Source organism: Canis lupus, chromosome 20, assembly GCF_048164855.1.
Source record: "Canis lupus baileyi chromosome 20, mCanLup2.hap1, whole genome shotgun sequence".
Classification (NCBI taxonomy): domain Eukaryota; kingdom Metazoa; phylum Chordata; class Mammalia; order Carnivora; family Canidae; genus Canis; species Canis lupus.
In genome coordinates this window covers 28,345,821-28,372,702 of record NC_132857.1, presented here as the reverse complement: position 1 = coordinate 28,372,702, position 26,882 = coordinate 28,345,821, and the positions used below count along the sequence as shown (strand labels likewise).

The following is a 26,882-nucleotide window of genomic DNA, read 5'->3' as shown; positions in this document are numbered from 1 at the left end:
CAGATTAATTTTGCCTCCTCCTGAACTTTACATAAGGGGAATCAGACTTGCCCTCTTCACTTAATATTTTTGAGATTCATCCATGTCATAGCATGTAGCCACAGTTCAGAATTCCTGAATCCCTCAAAGTTATGCAATTAGGCAGGATATACTGCATTACCTCTCACCAATAAATTTTAATGTAAAAAACTTAAACCCCTCTCTACCACCTCATATGAACTCTTGAAAATTCATGTTATACTGTCACTTACTCTTCTTCATTTCCCGACTCACTATCGCTCCCAAATAGATCCTTCTCTTCATTTTTCTTATCAGACAACTCTTCTTTCCCTACTTCTTCTTCACTGTCAGATGCTAGAGTCTTCTCTCTTTTGCCTGATTTGTCTGATATAACATCACTGTCAGAGTCATCTGCATCAGAGACAACACGACTCTTCTTTGCTGCTGTCAAAAAAGGCGTAAAATATCATTAATCTTATTCGTTACGGTATTACTAAGAATAACAGGTGCTTTAAAGTGGCAATACTCAGCAAAAATCAAAGGGTTCCTAATAATAACTTTAAAAATAATAATAATAACTAGGGGCACCTGGCTGTTTCAGTCAGAGCATGTGACTCTTTTTTTTTTTTTTTTTTTAGAGCATGTGACTCTTGATCTCCAGGTCATGAGGTCAAGCCCTATGTTGGGTATAGAGATTACTTAACTAAACATTTTTTTTTTAATCTTTTTTTTTTTTAATTTTTATTTATTTCTGATAGTCACAGAGAGAGAGAGAGAGAGAGAGGCAGAGACATAGGCAGAGGGAGAAGCAGGCTCCATGCACCGGGAGCCTGACGTGGGATTCGATCCTGGGTCTCCAGGATCGTGCCCTGGGCTAAAGGCAGGCGCCAAAACCGCTGCGCCACCCAGGGATCCCTAAACATTTTATTAAAAAAATAATAATAACTAAACGATTCAGAGTCATCTTATAATTACATTATTGTTTAGGGAAAAGTGGCTGGAGGATGAACAAAATCACCAATATAAAAATGGGCATCAATAGCTACCTTTCCTTTGGGAGGAATAGAGAAAATAAGACTAGACTGATAATATAGAATTAGAATCCCTTCTATTTTGCAGAGTATTAGCAGAACGGAAAAGGCTTAGATATTCTCTTGTGGAATCCTCACAATCCCTGATCACCGCTGGTCAGTTTGGAATTTCTCATCTTCCTTAGTAAACTAGCTGGCACATGTGTGTTCCTCTTTTTCCTTCTCCTGTAATAACTGTCAGGTTATAACGGAATAGGTCTCCTCCACTCCCCAAAGTTTGTTTCATAAAAAAGTAATCAAGTAAAAATTACCCATAAAAATAGGGTTCCAGGTAACAAAGACTGGAATATGCCACAGAGACATGGAGTCTCTAAACATAGTCTCCCTCACAAACTTCCTCATATTTGCATATTCAACAATGTTTAACAAAAGACTGGGAACTCAGTTGCTACCTAGATGGAATTTAGTGCATGTACTGTCACACCCGCAGCTAACTCTGGATACAGTTGGGTTTTCATGTAAACATATTTCTTTGAAACACTACCCTTCCCCCACAAAAAATTAAGTCATATTATCATTGAAACTCTATTAGTTTACTATTTTGAACCAGTAAAATCTTAACAAATGCTCCTGAACTCAAAGCAAATTTAATACTATAATCAGCCACTAAAAACAAAGTAAAACTAGTGTTCTAGTGATATTTTAGGTCAAGTTAAATGAGAGAATATTGATCTAACACTTCAGAAACACAGTGCTTCAGTTACTAGTCAAGAATTAAAACTATGCATAAATAGTCCAAAATAATTCCTTACATGCTTTCTCTTCATCTTCACTATCAGAAAGCACAGCAGCTTTTCGCTTTGCTACCTTCTCCTCCTCTCCTACTTTTTCTTCATCTTCATCACTTTCAATTTTTGGCCTTTTGGGTTCTTCCTCCTCACTGTCAGAACTCTGGATCCTTTTTCTGTCTATATGGCTATCTGAATGAAAGGAGTCATTTTGCATTTCTGTATCCTCTCCCTTATTCTCCCCATCACTGTCATCATCTGACTCTGGCTTCTGTTTGTGTCTGGAGGCATCCTCAGTTTCGGAATCACTGGCAGGTCCCTTCTGAGGTTCCTCACTCTCAGAGTCACTGACTCGGGGCTTGGGAAGCTCCTCATTTTCTGAATCACTGGCCTGGTTCCTTGGGGGGTCCTCACTTTCCGAATCACTAATCCGAGGTTTGGGAAGCTCCTCATTTTCTGAGTCACTGGCTTGGTGCCTCGGGGGACCCTCACTTTCTGAGTCACTGATACGGGGTTTGGGAAGCTCCTCGTTTTCTGAGTCACTGGCTTGGTGCCTTGGCGGCGGGTCCTCACTTTCTGAGTCACTGATACGGGGCTTGGGAAGCTCCTCATTTTCAGAGTCACTGGCCTGAGTCCTCTGAGGCTCCTCACTTTCCGAGTCACTGACCCGAGGCTTAGGAAGCTCCTCACTTTCAGAATCACTAATTCGAGGTTTGGGAAGTTCCTCATTTTCAGAATCACTGGCTTGGTGCTGTTGGGGTTCCTCACTCTCAGAGTCACTGATTTGAGGTTTTAGAGCATCCTCTGTTTCAGAGTCACTGGCAGGACTTTTGGGGAGCTCTTCCACCTCTGAATCACTGGCAGGATGCTTTCTAACGTCTTCATTTTCTGAGTCACTTGCATGCCCATTAAGAAGTTCCTCATTTTCAGAGTCACTGACAGGTAGCTTCCTGGTCTCCTCACTCTCAGAGTCACTCCCATGCTGATTAGTGTCCTCATTTTCAGAATCACTTGCAGGAGGCTCTGCGTGCTCCTCAGATTCAGAGTCACTGTCCTTTTGCCTTTGAAGCTCCTCACTTTCAGAGTCACTGGCATTAAGATTTGAGGGATCATCATTCTCAGAATCTGTCACGTGGTGTCTTTTGTTGAGGCCATCTTCTCGATCACTAGGTTCATTCTGAAAAATCAAGGGTGAAAAAATTAGGGAAGTGCAAAAAAATGTTTGGTAGTAAAATGTTAAAATTTCTCAACGATTTTTTAAAATGTAGAATATGCACGTCATTATAAAATTCTTGCTCTGTACCTATATGGAAACACTCCACTTTAAAGAAGACTATCTACCTGTAATATGGCTAACATGGTGTCAATTCCAAAATGGGGAAAGATAACCAGTATTCACCAAAACAAATCTGTAAAGTATACCCCCAGATTACTATATAGGAGACTTCCATCTTGAAGAGCTAGGCTTAAAAACAAAACAAAAAAGCCTACTGTTCTCACACAATTCTAGCTCCTAAATATATTTTTCAAAGAAATATAAGCAAACAGGTACCCAGTGCTTTTTAAAAGAAACATTCTTAGGTTTTATAAAGTTAAAATTATTTTAAGGAAAAGAAATATGGAACTGTAAGGCCAAATAATATACAGGGCACATTCTCTCAGGCAAATCTAAACAAACAAGGAGGAGGGTAGCTCACACATACTAAGTACCTATTAAAAGCCCAATGTCCTGTCAGGCTCTCTTCATTTACTCCTCATAACAGTACTTTTCATGACAATAAAACTGAGCCTTGGAACAGTCAGTCATACATCTAGCAACCCTGGGAAAAACGTTTAAATTTTAGGGAAAAACATGATCTAATTAACTATACTAACACAATATTAAATGAAGTAATCTGAAAACACTGAGTACACAATATATGTATATCATAGCTTTTTATTTTTCAAATGAAGAAAAAAATATATAAAATTACATATATACCAAAATACCAATCATTAGGATCTGGGCAATTTTTTTCCCATCTAGTATCTAAACTTTCAATAATGTGGTGATTAATACTCTGGTTTAAAAAGTGAAAGTATTTCTGGGACTTTTCCCCATTAAAAAATGTTCTGAGCCAAATATTCCTTTTCAGAATATATGACTGACATTACCTGAAATTACCACAGATCAATTTTCAAGGAGAAAAGAATTTTTAATCATATTTATGCCCAGCAGCATGCTATGAGATAACTGACAAGAAAATCCAGTGACAAGATAAATGGCATAAAAATGTCTTCCCAAAACCCATACTTTAACTTGTCTCCAACTCATTAAAGAAGTATGTTGTGCATGGAATATAAAACATTAGAAAAGCTTCAAAGCCAAAGTTTCAGGTTTTTTTCCCTCTATATTTTATTATCACCGTGACAGCACAATATTCCACAGAAAACAGTAACTGCTAGACATATTTATTCAAATAAAACACGTTCAGGAAACTTTCTAAAGTTATAAACTTCAAATTTCCCAAAGGCATTTTTCTTTCTTCAACACTGAGCATTCAGCAGAGCACTGGATTCTTTCTCAGTGAGCATCTTATTATTCCACTAAAACTGGCATCTATTAAATGTCATATTAGGACAAGTGCTATAGAGTCTTGTCCTACAGTACAATACTTCACATAATGTTAAATGTTTACATGAAAAACTATCTTTATGTCTTTAAAGATCTTTAACTATGAATATATAAATATTTAGAATATAAGCCCTATATGAATGAAGGCAGGCATTTTAGCCTGTTTTCTTCATTGAGGTATCTTTAGAGCACAGAATGGATCTGAATACATATACATTGTTATAATAAAGGAATTAAGTAGGAATACAGTCAATCCTCGAACAACATAGAGCAGGGGACTTTAGGGGCACTGATCCCTCACACAGTTGAAAATAACTACTGACTTCCCAAAAACTTTACTGATTAGCCTACTCTTGACTGGTAGCCTTACCAATAATAAAAAGTGTCAATTAACACATATTTTGTATGTTATACATATTATATACTTACTCTTACAATAAAGTAAGCTAGAGAGAAGTGCTATTAGGAAAATCATAAGGAAAATACATTTACAGCACTGTACCATATTTATTGAAAAAATCCACATATTAAGTGAGCCTGTGCAGTTCAAACTCATTTGTTCAAAGGCCAACTATAATTTAAATGGAGGAATAAGGGATCCCTGGGTGGCGCAGCGGTTTAGCGCCTGCCTTTGGCTCAGGGCGTGATCCTGGAGACCCGGGATCGAATCCCACGTCAGGCTCCTGGTGCATGGAGCCTGCTTCTCCCTCTGCCTGTGTCTCTGCCTCTCTCTCTCTCTCTGTTGACTATCATAAATAAATGAAAAAAAAAAAAATTTAAATGGAGGAATAATTACCTCAACAAGCTGTGTGCAAGTGCTAGGAGTCAAGGCTGAACATGTCTCAGTGCCTTATCCTAAGAAGCTGTTTTCTAATGAGCCAGCCAAATATCATAACAACAAGGTAATATGCACTATCATGAAGGTATACATGTTATTTTCAAAGCCTACAGGAAGTCATCTATATGAGACCGAGCTGTAAAAGTATGTAGGTAGCAGGTATTTGCAAATAGTTTGTGATAACAGTTTAAAAAATTAACAAGATTATTGAGGAGGGAAGGTGGAACATATAGGCACCAGCAGAGGAAACTAAAGCAGGAGGGAAAAGGGAAAATTTTAACTGGCTTTTGGAATGCTTTCCACAACATACCCGTGACATAATTCTAACAGCATGTTCATGTGGGACTCAACTTACTTTCACTGCAAAGAACAGAAACCATTGCTGGCTATCTTCAGAAAAAAGAACAATATTCCCAGAATCAAAGTGGAATGAAGGACTGAAGACTCAGGGTAGGAACAAAGGCAGCTCAGAGAGTTTAGAAAAGGGAACTCAACAACCTCTCTCCTAGAGCACTATCAATATCATGACACACTCTAACCCTGCTAAATTTCTGTGTCTAAGATCTAAATTTCAAATTCCCGGGACAGATGATCTAATTAGCCACAGCATTATTAGATGTCATGACTGAGAACTCACTGGGTTACAGCCAGAGCAGGGATGTAGCACTAGGAGCCACTGCCAGAGAGGAAGAGATACCATGAACTAGTCAGTCATCCCAAAACTTATCTGCTACACTCTACCTTGGATTTCCAGACACATAGTGTATACATTCTAAAACAAGCAACCATGGGGCACCTGGTGGCTCAGTCAGTGAAGCATCTACCTTCAGCTCAGGTTCATGATCCCATCGCATCAGGCTTCCTGCTCAGTAAGAAGTCTGCTTCTCACTCTCCCTCTGTGCACTCCCCCAATCCTGTTCTCTTTCAAATAAGTAAAAAAATCTTTAAACAAAACAAGCAACCATAACAAGGATATTATATACATGGTAAGGACTGTGAAACTCAGGAATTCTCATCAATTTTTGAGGAGTTTCATAAAAACTGGAAATCTATTCACTATATGTGATATGGTCAAGACAAAAAGGTGAGAAATCACTGCAGTAAGAAAGGTGCTAGTCAATAGACTCAAGTTGGAGAATGCACTTAGGCAATGACATCACAAGATTTAGGAAAAGAGTATAGTAGAAATTACATAGTTACACTTAAAAGTTATTAAAACAATATTCAAAAATTTTAAACTGGTTTCAACAATTAGTTAAATCATAAACTTAAAGGATTAAAAACAAGTTTTTTAAAATGTCAGTATGAGTATAATAAATCCACTGTAGAAACTGCCATTTATTTAAATGTCATGTTCTTACTAATTTAAAAAATTCCAATTGTTAACTGTCAGAGAAATTGACCACTCTGAGGTTTCTCAGAAGCTTTAAAAATGTCTATAACTCCTCACACCTCTCTCTTACAATCATTCACATTGTAGATACAATTAATACTGGTTACCCATAATGAATGATATCTGGTCATTTATCTCAGCATACAAATAGTAACCATATGGACTATGCACTCCATATGGACCAGGGCCACAATACACATGCACAGAGATGATTAACATTTAAAAATTACAAAGTAAATAATAAAACTGCCATAAAGCAAATATGAATTTATAAATTTCAAAACGATAAATGTCAAGTAGAAATCACTGTAAATAACCAAACTCAAGATACTTATTTCTTCTTTATTAGAAGAGTCCAACAAAACTGTTAAATTTGCATACTGACCTACCATCATAAATTGGTAAAACGTTCAACACCAGGTCACACAGTTAAATGCCATGAGGAAATTTTTACAGATTTTCCAAAACATGTTTCACTGGACCTTAGTTCCAGAAGATGTATTTGAAATCTTCATCTTGGAATACATATCACCTTTACTAGCATATGAAAGACTCTAAGAGGGGACACCTGGTTGGTTAAGCCTTCTGCTAGAGTTGTAATCCCAGGGTCCTAGGATCAAGCCCCACTCAAGCTCTCTGCTCAGCAGGGAGCCTGCTTCTCCTTCCCCCTCTCCCTGCTGCTCTGCTTACTTGTTCTCTCTGTCAAATAAATAAAAAGAAAAAGAATGAATGAATGAATCTAAGAAATCCAGCAACAAAAGTACACAATGCTGTTATACACAATGCTGTTAAACCAGTGTAGCTCCTGGTGTGGATTCTGAGAAACCTCAATTTTACAGCAAGGATACAGGTAATAAAATGAAAGCTATTTACAAAAGTCCTTTGTCAAAAGCTGGCTGACCTTAGAATTAGATAGTCAAAAACAAAAGCATTCCTGATGAGTAGTAGTAAAAGAAAAAGTAGTAGAAAAAGTTTAAGAGTTCATAACGATGAAGCAAACTCCTACTCCTGCCTACCTCTCCAGATTCATTTCTGTGCTCTCTCTCCAAAATCAACCCTGCACACTGCACCAGCAATTACCAAACTTTAGTATGCATAAGAATCATTTGGGGAGCTTTGGTGAAAAAGTTCCAGATATTAGTCCAGTAAGTCTGAAGAAAAGGTCAAAGAATCTGCTTTTTGACATCTAATCCAATGATTCTAACTGTGTGTTAAAGTTCTACTGTAGACACACAGAATTACTAATCCGTTACCTCCATGGCTTTACAAAGCCTTTTTTGTCTTGAGTATCTTTCTCCCATCTTGTCCTTTTCATATCTCAAAAATAGGCAAAAAGAGCCTCTTCCTGAAGTCTCTTCCATTTTCCTCTCTAGATAGAATGGATTGTGTGCAACACAACTATCAGTTAAAAACACAGACTCTAGAATCAGAAAAATCTGAGGTCCAAACCCTAGCTCAGCCACCTTCTACTATGTCATGAAGGAAAATTTTCTTAACTTCTCAAAGCCTCAGGGTTCTCAGTCTCATGGAGTTAGGGATAGTACCTATGCCTTAGAGGGATGTTTTGAGGATCAAATGTATGAAAAATAGCACTATAAAATGCTATTAGCCATTCATAACAAAATATCTTATCATTAATTAATTACAAAACACTCACCCTTCAAGACTCAACTCAAACACATCATCTGAAAAGGCTGAGCTGGTTAGCCATTCCATCCTTCACACCCCCATAGCATCCTGTATCTCTACCTCACTGAAACGTGTTTATCTTCATAATACAATGACCTTAAGATCAGAGACCATTTTTTTAAAAATATATTTTACCTTCAGTATACAAGATACTTAAAATCACCAAAATGAAAGAGAAACTCCATAAGACAATGCTAATCAGGAAAGAAGCAACACAAAATGTTTTTCTCCTCAATATGGCAGACTCAATGACAAAGTCTGAAACCTAACAAAAAGAGTAGATGGAATTTAAAAAATTGGTAAGAAATAAGGTAAACAAGGACAGCAATAGCCAGAATGAATATGCTAGCTGTTCTCGTGTACTCCCCACAGAAATGCTTCTTATGTAGCACAAGCTTTCTGTGGAAAGAGCCAAGCAAGAGCAGACTGGCATCTTTACCCAATTCAAAATGAGGCTGGGCTAATGGGGCTGTCCCCAACTTTAATAGTAGATGGATGCAGGCCCACTATGCTTTGCTTAGTTAGAAAACAGTGAGAAGCGAAGCTGCGAAGCTTCATTTCCAAACAACCTATACGCTAATAGTCCCACATACTGTTTTTTTGTTGTTGTTGTTGAGATTCTCTTCTACTTTTCTACACAGGTGAAATCTCAGACTTCTGAATTTTAAAATACACATCTCCTTCAATATTATCTTCCATGGAACAGAAACCAGCTGACCATAAACCACAAATATAATTTCATGCTGTCCAAGAAAAAACTCAAGTAAAACAACAAAAATTAAAACTGGTAACCCATTATAACCAGGTCACATTTGTATTGAAATTGCTTTATTAAAAATTGTGGTTTTGGTTATAACTACTGAAAAAGATTTTTTAAAAAACTTTCTCCTTTTCAATATCTGCTGGACCACAAGAGGTATGTGAAGATTCGGAGTTTTCAAAGTGCTCTACAAAGAACAAATAACATTCGATGAAAATTCCACTAATGTTTACATCCCTTTAAGGAACTTCGTCAAAAAGACGTTAGTCATAGTTGAATTCTATCAAACATTTAAAGAAGAATTTAATACCAATTCTTCTCAAATTCTTCTAAAAAGTAGAAGAGGAAGCTGAAAGAACACTTCCAAACCCATTTTATGAGGCCAGCATTACCCTGATAACAAAACCAAACAGATACTACAGGAAAAGAAAATTACTGGCCAACACCTCTGAGGAACACCGGTGCAAAAATTCTGAACAAAACATAAGCAAAGCAAATTCAACAGTACACCATGACCAAATGGTATTTATTCCAGTAATGCAAGGATAGTTCAACAAATCAACCAACACACTACATAACGTTAACAAAATGAAGGCTAAAAATCATATGATCATCTCAACAGATGCAGAAAAAGCATCTGACAAAATCCAACACCCATTTATGATAAAAACTCTCACCAAACTGGTAAAGAGGGAATGTGTTTCAGCGTATTAAAGCCATATATGACAAACCCATCTGTTGACATCCTAGGCAACATGGAGAGCTCAAAACTTTTCCCCTACAATCAGGAACACAAGGATGCCCATTCTCAACACTTTTATTCAACACAGTGGTGGAAGTCCTAGCCACAAGTGACAAAAATAAATAGATACAAAATCAATATACAAAAACCTGTTGCATTTTATACACTAACAACAAAAACCTCAAAAAGAGAAAAAATCTCATTAATTACACATCAAAAAAATAAAATACCTAGGAATAAATTTAACCAAAGAGGTAAAGAGCTGTACACTGAGAACCATAAGATACTGATGAAAGAAACTGAAGACAAAAATAAATGGAAAGATACTCTGTGTTCACAGATTTGAGGAACTGTCCATACTACCCAAAGCAATCTACAGACTCAATGCAATCTCTGTCAAAACTGCCAAGATGGTTTTCACAGAAATAGAGCAATCAATCCTCAAATTTGTAAGGAACCACAAAAGAACCCAAACAGCCAAAATATCTTGAGAAAGAACAAAGCTAGAGATGTCACACTCCTTCATTTCAAATTACAAAGTTACAGTAATCAAAACAGTATGGTTTGGGCATAAAAACAGACACAAAGATTAGCAGAACAGAATGGAGAGCCCAGCAATAAACCCACACATATATGACTAATTAATATATGACAAAGACACCAAGATATAATAGATAAGGAAAGTCTCTTTAATAAACGGTGTTGGGAAAACTGGATAGCCACACGTAAAGGAGGAAAAATGGACCCTCCCTATCTTACAACACACACAAATTTCAACTTAAATAAGCGCAAAAGACATGTGTAAGGGATGCCTGGCTGCCTGAGTAGGTGAAGTGACTCTTGTGGGGCTGTGAATTCAAGCCCCATGTTGGGCACAGAGTCTACTTAAAAACAAACAAACAAAAAATATATCTGATACATACAAAGAATTACACAACTCAACAGCAAAGAGTACCCAGTCCATTAAAAAATAGGCAGAAGAAGTAAATAGATATATTTTTGGGGGGCAGCCCAGGTGGCTCAGCGGTTTAGCACAGCCTTCGGCCCAGGGCCTGATCCTGGAGACCCAGGATCGAGCCCCATGTTGGGCTCCCTGCACAGAGCCTGCTTCTCCCTCTGCCTGCGTCTCTGCCTCTCTCCCTCACCCTCTCCCTGTGTCTCTCATAAATAAATAAAATCTTAAAAAATATATATATATATATATTTTAAAAATGACATACAAATGGTTAACAGGTACATGAAAAGATGTTCAACATTACTCATGATCAAGGAAATGCACATTAAAACCACAAAGATATGTCACTTCACACCTAGTATAATGAGTGTCATAGAAAGACAAGACATAACAAGTCCTGGCAAGGATATGGAGAAAAAAAGAACATATAGGCAATGCTGATGGGAATATAAATTTGGTGCTATGGAATGGAAAATAGTATGGTGGTTCCTCAAAAAATCTAAAATAGAACCACCACATGATCCAGCAATTTCACTTCTGGGCATATATGTATAAAGAAAATGAAAACAAGATATTAAACAGGTATCTGCCCTACCACATTTACTGCCACATTATTCATGAGTCAAAATATGGATACAACCTAAACATTCATTAACAAATGAACAGATAAAACGTGATATGAATATATATACACAATGGGATATTTGGCCACAATCCTGCCGTTTGCGACAACATGGGTGGACCTTGAAGGCATTTTGCTAAGTGAATTTAGAGAAAGATAAACACTGCATGGTATCCTTGTATGTGAAATCGTAAATAAAAATTAAAAAACAAAAGGTCAAACTCAGAGAGACAGTAGGGGAATAGTTCTCAAAGGTTCGGGAGCAGGTGGAATGGGGAGGTAAAAGGATAAAAGGTATTAGGTAAAAGGATACAAACTTTCAGCTCTAAGGTGAATATGATCTGGGGATCTAATATAGAATATGGTGACTGTAGTTGATGACACTATCTTGCAATGAAATCACTATTGTAGAACTTAAACGTACTCATCAAAATAAAAAAAAAAGGATAAATAGGTGAGATAATGTGTTTTTAAAAAGATGTAAGACTGGGATCCCTGGGTGGCGCAGCAGTTTAGCGCCTGCCTTTGGCCCAGGGCGCGATCCTGGAGACCCGGGATCGAGTCCCACGTCGGGCTCCCGGTGCATGGAGCCTGCTTCTCCCTCTGCCTATGTCTCTGCCTCTCTCTCTCTCTGTGTGACTATCATAAATAAATAAATTAAAAATAAAATAAAATAAAATAAAAAGATGTAAGACTATATAGAAAACAGACAGTAAAATGGCAGGCTATACCTCTATCAAAAAACATTAGATTGTGAATGGATTAAGTCAATCAAGAGACAGAAACTGGAGGAACACCTGGGTGCTCAGTTAGTTAAGCATCTGACTCTTGATTTCAGCTCAGGTCATGATCTCAGGGTTGTGAGATTGAGCCATGCATTTGGCTCCACGCTGGGCATCAAGTCGGCTTAAGATTCTCTCTCCCTCTCCCTCTGCCCCTCCCCACTCCAAAAGAGACAAAAAACAAGATTAAAAAAAATATATCCAACTATATGTTGACTACAGGAGACAGACACACTGTGGATTCAAAGATAGATTATACATTCTTCTCAAGTGCACATGAAACATTCTCCAGAACAGACCATATACTAGGCCACAAAACAAACCTCAATAAATTTAAAAGGATAGATCTTGTACAAAGCATGTTCTCAGACCACAATGCAATCAGTTAGAATAGGAAAAGTGGTAACAATCTGAATATGAAATTAATAAAACAATTCCACTCACTAAGAATTGAGAAAAACAAACTTAGGAATAAATTTTTTTAAATGTAGTACTTGTACACTGAAAATTACAGTGCAATGTTGAAAGAAACTGAAGACCCAAATAAATGAACACCCTATATTCATGCATCAGTAGCTTCGCAATGTCAAGCTGAATCTAAAATACATAGGTAATTGCAAGGAACCCAGAAGAGACACAACAGTATCAGAAAAGGACAAAGTAGCACTCGCATTCCTTGACAGCAAAACTTATTCAAGGTACTATGGCACTGGTTAAGTACAAACACAGATACCAATGAATTAGAACCAAAGATAAACTGTTACTACATCCATGGCCAAGTGATTTTTGACAAGGGGCCAAGACCATCCAATGAGGAAAGAACAATCTCTTGAGAGATTACTGAGATAACTAGATATCCACATACAAAGATAACTAGATATCCACATACAAAGAACAGAACTGGACCCTTACCTCACAGTATATACAAAAATTGACTCAAAATGAACCAAAGATCTAGGGGCTCCTGGGTGGTTAAGTCGATTAAGTGTCTGCTTTCGGCTCTGGTCATGATTCCAGGGTCCTAGGACTGAACCGCCATCAAGCTCCCTGCTCATCAGGAGCTCTCCTTCCCTCCCTCCCGACTCCCAGCTCATGTTCTCTCTTGCTATCTCTAATAAGTAAATTAAAAAATAAAAAATCAACCAAACATCTAAATATAAGAGCTAAAATTATAAAATGTTTAAAATAAAACACAGGGAGGTAAATCTTCATGTCCTTGGATTTGGCAAAGAATTCTTAGACATGCCACAAAAAGCACAAACAAAACGAAAAAAAAAAAACATAAACTGAACTTCATTAAAATTAGAAACGTTTGAGTGTCAAAGCACACCACAGTGAAAAGATAACCCACGTAATAGGAAAAAATATTTGCACATCAGTCATCTGATAAGAGACTTGTATACGTACTATTTAAAGAATTAAAAAAAAAAAAAACTCAAAAAAAAAAAAAAAAAAAGAACTCTCACAACTCATTAAGACAAATTACCCAATTGAAAAATGAACAAGGGATCCCTGGGTGGCGCAGCGGTTTAGCGCCTGCCTTTGGCCCGGGGCGCGATCCTGGAGACCCGGGATCGAATCCCACGTCGGGCTCCCGGTGCATGGAGCCTGCTTCTCCCTCTGCCTGTGTCTCTGCCTCTCTCTCTCTCTGTGTGACTATCATAAATAAATAAAATTTAAAAAAAAAAAAAAAAAAAAAAAGAAAAATGAACAAGGGGGATCCCTGGGTGGCTCAGCATTTAGCGCCTGCCTTCAGCCCAGGGCGTGATCCTGGAGTCTCGGGATTGACTTCCACATGGGGCTCCCTGAGTGGAGCCTGCTTCTCCCTCTGCCTGTGTCCCTGCCTCTCTCTGTGTGTCTCTCATGAATAAATAAATAAAATCTTAAAAAAAAAATGAACAAGGGATCTGAATGGACATTTCACCAAGAAGTTACACAAATGGCCAATACCCACATAAATATACCGAACATCATTACTCATCAGGGAAATGTAAATCAAAACCGTAACAAGGGGGGCAGCCCGGGTGGCTCAGTGGTTTAGTGCCACCTTCAGCCCAGGGCATGGTCCTAGAGACCCGGGAACAAGTCCCACGTCAGGCTCCCTGCATGTAGCCTGCTTCTCCCTCTGCCTGTGTGTCTCTGCCTCTCTCTCTCTCTGGGTCTCTCATGAAAAAATAAATTTAAAAATTCTTTAAAAAAAAGAAACATAACAAGAAACTACTGCATAACCAACTAAGATGTCTATAATCAAAGAGGTAGGGATCCCTGGGTGGCGCAGCGGTTTAGCGCCTGCCTTTGGCCCAGGGCGCGATTCTGGAGACCTGGGATCGAATCCCACGTCGGGCTCCCGGTGCATGGAGCCTGCTTCTCCCTCTGCCTGTGTCTCTGCCTCTCTCTCTCTCTCTCTCTGTGTGTGTGTGACTATCATAAATAAATAAAATTATTAAAAAAAAAAAGAGGTAATAACAAGAGTTGGCAAGAATATAGAAACATCAGAACCTTCATACATTACTGGTAGGAATGTGAAATGGTACAGTCACTAAAACAGCCTAAGAGTTCCTCAAATAAATAAGATAAAGTTACTGTAAGACCCAGTAATTCCACTTCTAGGAACATACCCGACAGAAATAACATTATGTCCACACAAAACTTCTATGTAAATGTTTATAGAAGCATTTCTTATAATAGCCAAAAGATAAAAATGTAAATGTCCATCAAATAACAAATGGATAAACAAATGTGGTTTATCTACATAATGGAGTATTACCACAAAAAAAAAGTACTGATACATGCCACAACATATACGGGTATGGTATATACATATATCCAACATACATGGTTTCCAATGGATATGCCTTGAAAATATTAAGCGAAAGAACCAGTCACAAAAGACCACATATTATATAACTCCACTCATTCAGAATGTCTAGGACAGGGAAGGATTGGGGGCTACAGGGGAGGTGAAGCAGGTAACAGTAAAGGGTTTCTTTTTGAAGCGATTTAAGTGTTCTAAAATTCACTATGGTGACAGTTGCACTACTGTGAATATACTAAAGACTACTGAACTGCGTATTTTGTATGGGTGAATTATATGATATGTAAGTTTATATCAATAAAGTGGTTTTTAAAAAAAGACAAGTGGGTGGCTGAGCCTGGGTGGCTCAGCAGTGGAGCATCTGCCTTCATCTCAGGGTGTGATCCCGGGGTCCTATGATCAAGACCCACATCAGGCTCCCTGCATGGGAGTCTTGCTTATTCCTCTGCTCTTTGCCTGTGTCTCTGCCTCCCTCTTTCTGTGTCTCTCACAAATAAATAAAATCTTAAAAAAAAAAAAGAGACAAGCGATAATCTTCGAGATCAGATGATGTAGAAAAATCTGTAATGAACAAAATACCAAGATTTTAAAAATAGGGTATTACTGATTTTTTCTTTTGTCTCAGGCTCCAATATGGGCCAGGAAAGCACCATTACTTAACTTTTAGTATTTTTTCATATTTTTAAGTTTTTTCAAAACTTTCCTTAGAGATCTAAACAAATACACGCAGAATGAATACTCTAAGTGAAATGAATTTTTTTAGAAACCAGCCTAAACTCTAAAATGTAAATGGGAGAAATCTTTTTCTCAGTATCATTATTGGAGAACGATGTTTTGAATACCATCCTGTTGGAGCAAAATAATGCCTCTCTAAAAGATGTCTACATCCTAATCCCCAGAACTTGTGAGTGCTACTTTACATGCAAAAGGGACTGTGCACATGCAATTAAGAAACCTGAGATAAAAAGACCATACTGGATTAACTGAGTAGGCCCAAATAACTACAAGGGTCCTTATAAGAGGGAGGCGAGAAGGTCAGAGTAAGAGATGGAGATGTGACTGCAGAGGTTAGAGAGATTTGAAGATGCTATGGTGCTGGTTTTGATGGTGAAGGAATCACGGGCTAATGAATCCAAGTGATCTACAGAGCTGGAGAAGGCAAGGAAATGGATTCTCCCTTACAGAAGGAACATGGCCCTGGTTAATAGAATGATTTTAACCCAGTGAGATCCATTAGACTTCTGATCTCCAGAACTATAAGATAATAAATCTCTTTTGTTTTAAGCCACCAGACTGTGTCAAATTGTTATGGTAGCAATAGGAAACCAATATTCATTTCTTAGGTTTTGGGCCTGTCATCAGTACTATTCAATTTAATACAACCAACCATAGTCTTTTAACATCCAATTACCTTACCTTCTAGGAAATATTTTTCATGGGAAAATACAAAATTTCTCTTGAGAAGCCATTTTAGATAGCCAAAAGAGCATTAATGCAGAGCAACACTTACTAACGGTAAAATTGGCATTCTCAAACTGAATTACACACTAGTAATTCAAAAAAATCAGATAACCCTCCTGGAAGGAACTATCTACAAAAATATGTTCACAGCAGATTTTATTTTTAATACCTAGGCACTCTAAAGGTTAACAATTAGGAAAGTGTCGAACAACTGATGGTACATCCATTTTATGAAATAGTGTGTAAGCCTTAAAATTATGCTTAGTGAAAATCTTTAATAACAGAAAAATTCTTAGGTATAACCTTAAGTGAATAGATTAAAAAAATACTATATAGATACAAAATATATACAGTAAAATCTCAAGTAACTTAAAATGTAACATACATGAGAAAGTAAAAATGCATAATATAAAGTTAAAGTCATTTCTAAAAAAAAAAAGTTAAGTCATTTCTGTGATAGCAGTTATGTTGATTTTAATGTTCTTTAAGCTTTTAATAGTTTCCAAATTTTTAGCATGCACATTTATTTAGAATCTACTTCATTACAAAAAAGTAGTTGAAGATGCTTAAAATTAAGGCTACATTAAATTTACAACTGACACATGAAGCCTAGAGTCAATCTTTTTATGCTATTTTCCAAAGCCACAACTTTAATAAAGCCCTACACACTAAATAAACCGTCAAAATGGTTACATTAGCAAGTAATTTTTACCTGTTGAATAATACATTACTAGAATTTAGTCTAAATACTTATGAGCATAGAAAAAACTGAGTGACATCAAAATAACTAAAAGATAAGCCTTTCTCCCAGTTCATTTAGCCTCCCCTCTTGCTGCACTGGCTCCTTGAAGACATCAAGCACACCCACACCTTAGGGTCTTTGCCTGGAGTGTATGTGTTTGTGTTCCTCTATATAGCCACATGGTTATTCTTTTACCTATCTTCATGCCTTGATTGAAAGCCACTTTCTTAATAAAGGTTACATGTCACTCCCTATTTAACAACAAAACTTGCCCTCTATTCTGGTACCCTTCATCCTTTTTAACTTTCTTCTTTCTCCACAGCACTTATCACCTCCTAACAAACTACACAATTTTTTTAAAAAAATGAATACTGATTAATGTCTTTTTCCCCTTTACTGAAAAATAAATCCAAGAGAAGCATTTTGGTATAGTGAAGCCTCATTTAGTCCCAGATAGTTCAAAAGAACCTGACACATAGCAGGTGTGCAATAAATACTTGTTGGCGACCTAAATATACTAATGACATGTCAAAGGACAGATTCAATAATACAACTTCTAGTAATTGTATCTCCTACTTAAAACGGGATAATTTTCTGTTCCTGTGTAACTAAGCAAAACATGCGACACATGAACTTCTTAAAAGAAAATCCGGTCACTTTATCATCCCTATGGGTTTCAGTTTGTGTTTGCCAAAAATGTATAGCTGACTTATTGAAAAAGGTCCCAATTTTATTTTGTTAACAATGTGTAGTATAAACTGTGTAACCAGGGAAGCAAATTAGTTTTAAATCCTGATAAGAATTCTGATAGGTGATAACCCTCATAACTTTCTATTTCAATTGATATTTTTTCAGCTTGCAAACATCCTTCTGGGAATGGGGAGGCCACTCAAATATCAAACAAAGGGCCTGGCCTATTTTCTGAATCAATATGCACATCTGAAAACTGCCTACTATCTGAAGAAGGACCCAATCAGAAATTCTTTCCCTGTGGTTTTCTATGAAAGCAGACTATCTCTGTTTATTTTTAAAGCAGTTCTCTATTAACTTAAAATCCTTCACTCCTGGGGCACTTGGGTGGATCAGTAGTTGACCATCTGCCTTTGGCTGGGGAGTGATCCCGGGATCCTGGGATGGAGTCCTGCACTGGGCTTGATCCTTCTGCCTATGTCTCTGCCTCTCTCTCTCTGTGCCTCTCATGAATAAATAAATACACTCTTAAAAAAAAAAAAAAAAAAAATCCTTTACTCCCAGGGTTGGAAGCCTACACCATGTGACAGGATCTCTACAACTCCTAAGTAAAACAGGTCTCACAGAATGCAAGGGAAAAGCCTCCCCAAAGATGTTGTTTAGCCAATACCTCTGAATGACGTTCTACACTTCCAGTGTCTGATCCAGAGTGCTGCTCATTTACATCATCCTCAACGTCTGACCCTGAATCCCGTTCATCCTGTACTGGGGTAGCGCCACCATCATCTGCTTAAAAATAAAACAAAAACCCACTTAAGGTGTAAGATGGATGACATCTACAACCGAAATGAACACAATGAATCAAGAATAATGTATGAGCAAAGGTTACCACTGATGAAACATGACTAATGATGCTAATGTTGTGGATAAGACAACAGTATAATGCTTATATAAATACCAACAATCAGAACACGTATTGTGGCAGCAAAAAATACATCATAAAGAAATGTGAAGCTTAAGAAACATCACTAAGGACCAAGTCAACAACCTCTAAATAATAGTGTACTCTTTAACTATTTCAACTTTATGTCTATTCTCTCCACAGCACTTACTTACCACCTTCTAATGTACTACATAACTTACCAAGTTATTTGGTTTAATGTGGGTCTTTCCTCACTTGAATGAAAGGGCCAAAAGACCAAGGATTCTGGTTCACTGCTGAATCCCTGGAGCCCAGAACACTGCCTGGTATAGTACAGTAAATATCTGTTTATGAATGAAGAGCACAAGGAACTACAGTACAAAAATAGTATAAACTCCTTGAAGTAAAGCATATACTGTACTATTACAAAATGGCAAAAACGATTTGCTACCTACCTTCAACCGGTAATTTAAAATTATAAAGTAAAATTGTATTGTGAGAGGGATTTAGGCTGTTGGAGGTTATGGGAAGACTTGGTTAAAAGTTTAATAAGAACACACAAAATTTTGGGACACCTGGGTGGCTCAGAGGTTAGGTGTCTGCCTTCAGCTCAGGGCGTGGTCCCGGGGTCCCAGGATCGAGTCCCGCACTGGGCTCCCCGCAAGGACCCTGCTTCTCCCTCTGCCTACATCTCTGCCTCTCTGTGTCTCTCATGAACAAATAAAGAAAACATTTAAAAAATAATAAACAAAATTTTTTAAATGAAGGAGTTGACTATAGAAGACGGAAAAGCTGTTTAAGAATGAAATCGCTATCATAGTAACGAGCAACTCTACTTAGCTAAGAAGTAAAGATTATACAAGTTACAAATAATTTGCTGCAGTAGTGAGAGTATGGGGGAGAAAAAGGCACACAAGAGGCGAAAATCCTCTCCTAGCACAATAGGGAATCACTATGGAACGCCTAAAAATGATGCAACAAGAAAGTTCATAAATTAAGAATATGGAGGTAAATATTAAAAAACGGCTAAAAGAACGAAAAGTCAAGAACCTTATTTTTTCAAGTCTTCTAGCACTTAACTCATAGACGTAATTACATATGATTACTTATTTTAAAAATAGTAACTCAGAAAGAAATATAAACTATTTTGAAAACATCAGGCAAACATTTTAGCAAAACAGCAGTGCGTGCCTGGAAAGGCATTTTGTAAGTCGTCCCTGTTCGCTGTCACGTAGAGCGAATGGAAGTGAACCCCAAGCAGAAAAGAGATCAACATTCGGGCATGTAGGCGCCCCTGACAGAGGCAGAGTGAAAGGAGACCCAAGGTTCTCCCGACTAGGCCCCGCCTGACACGCCCCTGTATCTCCGGAGCCCACTCCAGTGTTGGGAAGGGGGTGTCCAGTATTTACGGAGTAACAGGAAACAAGGTCAAACTTCAGGGAGGAAAAGGAAAGGTCTCGAGGGAAAAGAAAGGCACAAAATCACCAGGAAGTGCCGAGGGCACGCGCCTTCCTCTAAAATACTTACACCACCCAAACAGGGTCCTGCCTTTTCTGTACTCGGGAACTGCTGTTGCAGGAGAAATCAGAGCGGCTCTGACGCCGCGTGAGAAGTCCAGGAAAGATCCCGCACCCACTAAGCGCCCACTAAGCCGCTTCCTGGAATGCTCGCAAAACACTCGCAATTCCAGGAAAAATCCCGTAACGGGGAGACCTTCCCGGGACTGCACACAGCAGCGCTCCATACAGAGAAGCGGCTCCCCAGTTCGAGCAAACCCCCGGCTGGCTCAGAAGACGGCCGCCGTCTAGGCTCCCCGCTGCAAGGTTCTACCTCCGGGCCGTGGCGGGTCGGCGGGCTCCCGGCCTCACAATCCGCAACGGGCCCGGCCCCGCCCGGCCCGGCCCGGCCGGGGCGGGGGGCGGGGGCGGGGGCCGGGGCCGGGGGCGGTTCTCCGGGGGCCCCCTCCCCGGCCGCGCCACGGCGAGCGCCCCAGCCCAGCCCAGCCCAACAACTGCCCCGCCCCCAGCCCCGGCCCCCACGTCCCTGCCCCACCTGACTGGTCGCCGCTGTAATATTCCGAATCCATGGCAGGCGGGCTCTTGGCGGAGAGTGTCCGCGCCCCGCGCCGCCCCCGTCACCTCCTTCCTGGCGGTGTGACCCCCGATGGCGCGGCCCGATGTTCAGAGGCTCCCGCTCCACCAGAGGACCTCCAGAGTGCGGAGAGTGAGACAGCAGCAGCAGCAGCAGCAGCAGGTGCAAACGCTTCCACCTGAAAGCCCCCACACAAGAGGCCGTACCTGGCAGGCTGGCTGGCGTGTGCACCGGCGCTCTACTTCCCAGAAGCACCTCTGGGGCCAAAATGGCGTCTGCCCACGGCCCTCAAAGGAATGCAGCGCGCAGGCGCCGTCCCCTATCATCTGGCCAATGAGAAGACGCAACGGGAATGACGCACCGCGTGGCCGGAAAAGAGGGTCCTGGGCAAGTGGAGCGGGCGCTGCCGCTTCAGTGAGTTGCAGTCCCGTGGAGTAACTGGAGTACGGAGTAGCGCCGTTGTCCGCGGAGATGATGCTGTCACTTTACCGGCTCTCTGCCCGTGCGCCTTGTTTGAGGATCCTCTGAGTTATGTTTCTGGAAAAGTGAACACCCGCTACAATTACACTTGCCTTGTCCGGCAAATTAAGGGTGGTTCCCGTCACGCGGGCCGGCGCTTGATTCCCGCCCTTACTGTGGGAAGGACGTGGCGCACTGCTCCCTGGGACTTGTAGTTTGAAGCCTCGGCAGTTGTGCTGCGTTCCTAACTGGCCTGATTGAAAGGGCCTCCTTTCGAGGCATTTTTCTTCCTTTTTAATCTTTTAAAAATAACAACTTGAGGCGCCTGTGTGGCTCGGTCCGTGAAGCCTTGGACTGTTTCGGCTCAGATCTTGATGCCAGGGTTGTGAGTCCAAGCCCCACGTTGGACTCCGTGCCGGGCATGGAGCCTACTTAAAAATAATAATGACTTACGAAGCCATTTGGTCAATAATACGGAGCACAAGTTTTTGCTTCCAAAGGGCCCCTCATGAAAGAATTGTCAAACTTTACAAACAGCAGTGGTTAAGAAGCCTCTTGACCTGTCCGTGATCTTTGAAGAGCTTTGTGTAAAGAACCACCCTTCTGTCTATGGCTTAGCTAAAACTCTCCTCCACTTTGTCATGACCCTGTTGTTAACTAGTGAGGAGGCCAAGCAAAGACCTTTTTGTCTGAGCCTGCTCCTAGGGGCCCCTCAGACTGCAGCTTCTTGTTCTTTGTTTCTCGAATGATTGGCTGAGATTAGAAGTCTGCCCTCCCCACTGAAACTAGCCAGACTCAGACATAAACATTTTCTGTTCCCCTGACTGGCTGAAGTTTCTGATTGCAAATCAATCCCAACTATTAATCATCCCGCTTTCCTCCCTGTGAAGATCTAAGGCAAAACAACCTGCGTGGATGCTCTGATCTTCATATCTGCAGTGCTCTCCCTATTACAGTCCAAATAAAATCCATTTCCTTACGTGTTTGCTTTTGTCTTAGACAAAGTGGAGAACGATCTTGCCTTTTGATTAGACGAGGGCCAGTAGAGGTAAGCAAAGATTCCCCAGAGTGTGTAGACCTGCATACATTGGGCCTTTTGTTAGCAAAGCATAGACTGAATTTCTAGGTATGTCTAGCCTGTTGGAAGTCCTCATTTGGTTCCCTTGAAAGTCCACCACCTACCTACCTTGGGCTTGAGAGATGTGGATTCTCGGATACCATCACTGCTGAAAATTCTCGAAGTGCCATTAGTCAAGACACATCCTGGGATCCCTGGGTGGCGCAGCGGTTTGGCGCCTGCCTTTGGCCCAGGGCACGATCCTAGAGACTCTGGATGGAATCCCACATCAGGCTCCCGGTGCATGGAGCCTGCCTCTCCCTCTGCCTATGTCTCTGCCTCTCTCTCTCTCTCTCTCTCTCTCTCTCTGTGACTATCATAAATAAATTAAAAATTTTAAAAAAAGACACATCCTTGCTTTAATATTCCCTGCGACCTTTGTTAGCCAGTCAGAATATGCTGGCAGAACCTAGTTCTAGGCTCCAGAAATGGGCATGGGAAGGGAGAGGGGTGGTTTCTCTCTAGAAATTCTTATTTTCTTGTAAGAGAGTTCATTCCTTCCCCTGTGTAATAGAAACCGCTTTGAAATCTAAGTCTGCCCCCTATTGTGGGAATGACATTTTCTCAGGCTGTTACAAGAATTATAACGGAATTAATAGTGTTGGAAACCAAAGGTGTAAAATTAAAAAATTAACTTCCCTTCATTTGATAGAGGAGACCCCAGGATCTAAGCTGTCTTCTAGGGATACCTGGGTGGCTCAGCGGTTGAACGTCTGCCTTCGGCTCAGGATGTGATCCTGGGTCCAGGGATTGAGTCCCGCGTTGGGCTCCCTACAAGGAGAGCCTACTTCTCCCTCTGCCTATGTCTCTGCTTCTCTCTCTGTGTCTCTCATGAATAAATAAAATCTTTTATTAAAAAAAACTGTCTTCTTACAAAGAGATGGAAAAATATTCCATGCTCATGGATTGGAAGAATTAATATTGTGAAAATGTCAGTGTTACCCAGGGAAATTTACACGTTTAATGCAATCCCTATCAAAATACCATGGACTTTCTTAAGAGAGTTAACAAATTATCTTAAGATTTGTGTGGAATCAGAAAAGACCCCGAATAGCCAGGGGAATTTTAAAAAAGAAAACTGTATCTGGGGGCATCACAATGCCAGATTTCAGGTTGTACTACAAAGCTGTGGTCATCAAGACCGTGTGGTACTGGCACAAAAACAGACACATAGATCAATGGAACAGAATAGAGAACCCAGAAGTGGACCCTGAACTTTATGGTCAACTAATATTCAATAAAGGAGGAAAGACTATCCATTGGAAGAAAGACAGTCTCTTCAATAAATGGTGCTGGGAAAATTGGACATCCACATGCAGAAGAATGAAACTAGACCACTCTCTTGCACCATACACAAAGATAAACTCAAAATGGATGAAAGATCTAAATGTGAGACAAGATTCCATCAAAATCCTAGAGGAGAACACAGGCAACACCCTTTTTGAACTCAGCCACAGTAACTTCTTGTAAGATACATCCACGAAGGCAAAAGAAACAAAAGCAAAAATGAACTATTGGGACTTCATCAAGATAGGAAGCTTTTGCACAGCAAAAGAAACAGTCAACAAAACTAAAAGACAACCTACAGAATGGGAGAGGATATTTGCAAATGACATATCAGAGAAAGGGCTAGTATCCAAGATCTATAAAGAACTTCTTAAACTCAACACCAAAGAAACAAACAATCCAATCATGAAATGGGCAAAAGACATGAAGAGAAATCTCACAGAGGAAGACATAGACATGGCCAACACGCACATGAGAAAATGCTCCGCATCACTTGCCATCAGGGAAATACAAATCAAAACCACGATGAGATACCACCTCACACCAGTGAGAATGGGGAAAATTAACAAGGCAGGAAACCACAAATGTTGGAGAGGATGTGGAGAAAGGGGGACCCTCCTGCACTGTTGGTGGGAATGTGAACTGGTGCAGCAACTCTGGAAAACTGTGTGGAGGTTCCTCAAAGAGTTAAAAATAGATCTGCCCTCTGACCCAGCAATTGCACTGCTGGGGATTTACCCCAAAGATACAGATGCAATGAAACGCTGGGACACCTGCACCCCGATGTTTCTAGCAGCAATGTCCACAATAGCCAAACTGTGGAAGGAGCCTCGGTGTCCATCGAAAGATGAATGGATAAAGAAGATGTGGTTTATGTATACAATGGAATATTACTCAGCCATTAGAAACGACAAATACCCACCATTTGCTTCCACGTGGATGGAACTGGAGGGTATTATGCTGAGTGAAATAAGTCAATCGGAGAAGGACAAACATTATATGGTCTCATTCATTTGGGGAATATAAAAAATAGTGAAAGGAAATAAAGGGGACAGGAGAGAAAATGAGTGGGAAATATCAGAAAGGGAGACAGAACATGAGAGACTCCTAACTCTGGGAAACAAACAAGGGGTAGTGGAAGGGGAAGGGGGCGGAGGGTTGGGGTGACTGGGTGACGGGCACTGAGGGGGGCACTTGATGGGATGAGCACTGGGTGTTATTCTATGTGTTGGCAAATTGAACACCAATAAAAAATAAATTTTTAAAAAAGCTGTCTTCTAAAGAGAGTGGGTGAGATGATACCTGTGTAGATAAGCCAAGATGAATAAGGGAGAAGTCCAGGAAGAAATTCAGTGGATGGGAACCCAGTACAAATCCTGCCATAAAGAGCTTATAATTTCACCAGAGGTATAAGACCAACAGCCATAAAAGTGATTGGGCTAAACAATGCAATTGCAAGAGGATAATTCTTGAATTTAACGTAAAGTTTCTAAACTGTCCCAATAGTTTAAAGAATGGAAAGACAGAAGCCAACTGAACTTACCTCAATGTGCTGAGACCTAGAAGGCTGCAAAGAATTGTCAGATCTAGTTTTTGTACTCAGGAAGCCAACAAGGTAGTTTTTTGTTTTTGTTTTTGTTTTTTTGTTTTGTTTTGTTTTGTTTTGTTTTGCCAACAAGGTAGTTAGTGAGACAGGAAACACCTTTTGAATTAAATAAACAAAGTCTTAGTTAAAGCAGTATGCTTGTCAATGCAAATACACGTCCAGGAGAGTTTCCCCAGAGCCTTTTCACCAACCGGCTGTCCCTTAGGGCCACCAATAGAGAAATGCTAGAACAGCACAGATGTGCCTTTCTGAGTCTCAGCTGCCTTGCATTTTAAGGACTGGTATCTCTCCAATCCCCATGCCTCACTCCAGGCCCAGCACAGTCAGTCCAAGCTGACGGTGGAGGAGAGGCACCCAAAAGGGGCTGTTTTTCCCACAAAAGATACTAGGGACAGAGAAGAGATGAAGGGAGGAAGGGCTTGCAGCCAATCACTTTTTCCCTTACCTAATAACCTGAAGACACTGAGTTCCCTAAATGAATGCAAGGTTCATTCTGCCAGCCTTTTGAGACACTGTATCTTGCCAAACATGTCCATGAGTGAGAAGTCATACCATATAAGGAACAGCCTGGCACTGACAGAGCTGCAACCTGGGGCTCAGAGACCGAGGTTCTGGACCAAGCTCTGGGATTCTTGTGCTTGCTGATCTGGGACAGGCTACCAGCCTCCTATGAGTATCAGTTTCCCTGTACATCAAATGAGAGTTGAATCAGAAGATTTGAAGGCCCCTTAGTTTCATCATTCTATCTCAGAGAAGCCAGGTCTCTTAAGTCTGACCCTCCTTCTTGCTCTTGAGCCACTAGGGGGCTCTGCTAGTGAAAAAAACCGAATGCAACAGGTACATCCTGAGCTCTGTCTCACACATCCCAGCCTCACAACTCACTGGGACACATGCAAGATTTGTCTCACCCAGTTGCTTGTAATACTGAAAGCTGTGACTCACTTGAAAGCTATTAATAGTGGATAATTAATCACTAAACAACATCACTAAACAGTATCATGGCATAGCACATGGCCATTAATTATAACAAGTGGATCTTCAGCTCTCACATGGATATCCTGATTAAGTGGGAAAAAAAATACAGAATACTATAAACAGAATAACTTTATGTGAACAACTAAAACAGCATACCAAAAACCCAACTTAATAATCCCTTAGTAAATAGGGAGAGAAGACTTTCCAACAAAGATTGAAAAGCTAAAAGCCATAAAAAACTGAAACATTTGACTACATTAAAATAAAAACTTTAAAAAAGTAGTGAAATAAAAATTTAAGTGTGTGCATGGCAAAAACAAAAAAAAAAAACCACATCATTAGCCCAGGCAAAATATAAATGATTAGGAAAAGAAATTTTTCTTCAACTCAGAGACCAAGAGCTAATCTCCCTAAAAGACTACAGGAGAAATCAATAAGAAGATTAATAACAGAAAAATGGGTAACTAATATGACAATTCACAGAAGAGAAAATATTAAAGGCT

The 26,882-nt window shown here is 39.8% G+C and overlaps 1 protein-coding gene across 13 annotated transcripts in view; it reads right to left on the bottom strand.

Annotated features, from left to right (window-relative positions):
• IWS1 (interacts with SUPT6H, CTD assembly factor 1) overlaps window positions 1-22,851 on the bottom strand; it is a 40,364-nt gene extending 17,513 nt beyond the window's left edge. For 4 of the 13 annotated variants that reach the window (XR_012013054.1, XM_072788720.1, XM_072788717.1 and 1 more), the window contains exons 1-4: window positions 20,372-20,712; window positions 18,593-18,711; window positions 1,844-2,996; window positions 252-444 (exon numbers count right to left, since the gene is read on the bottom strand). Coding sequence is in view for 12 of the 13 variants with exons in the window: in XM_072788720.1 (XP_072644821.1) it covers window positions 252-444; window positions 1,844-2,996; window positions 18,593-18,711; window positions 20,372-20,588 (1,682 nt within the window). In the remaining variant the exon portion in view is untranslated. Of the gene's footprint in view, window positions 1-251; window positions 445-1,843; window positions 2,997-18,592; window positions 18,712-20,371; window positions 20,739-20,896 lie in introns of those variants that run through there. The other 9 variants (XM_072788727.1, XM_072788725.1, XM_072788728.1 and 6 more) reach the window with 5 other exon arrangements.
• Window positions 22,852-26,882: the final 4,031 nt, after the last annotated feature.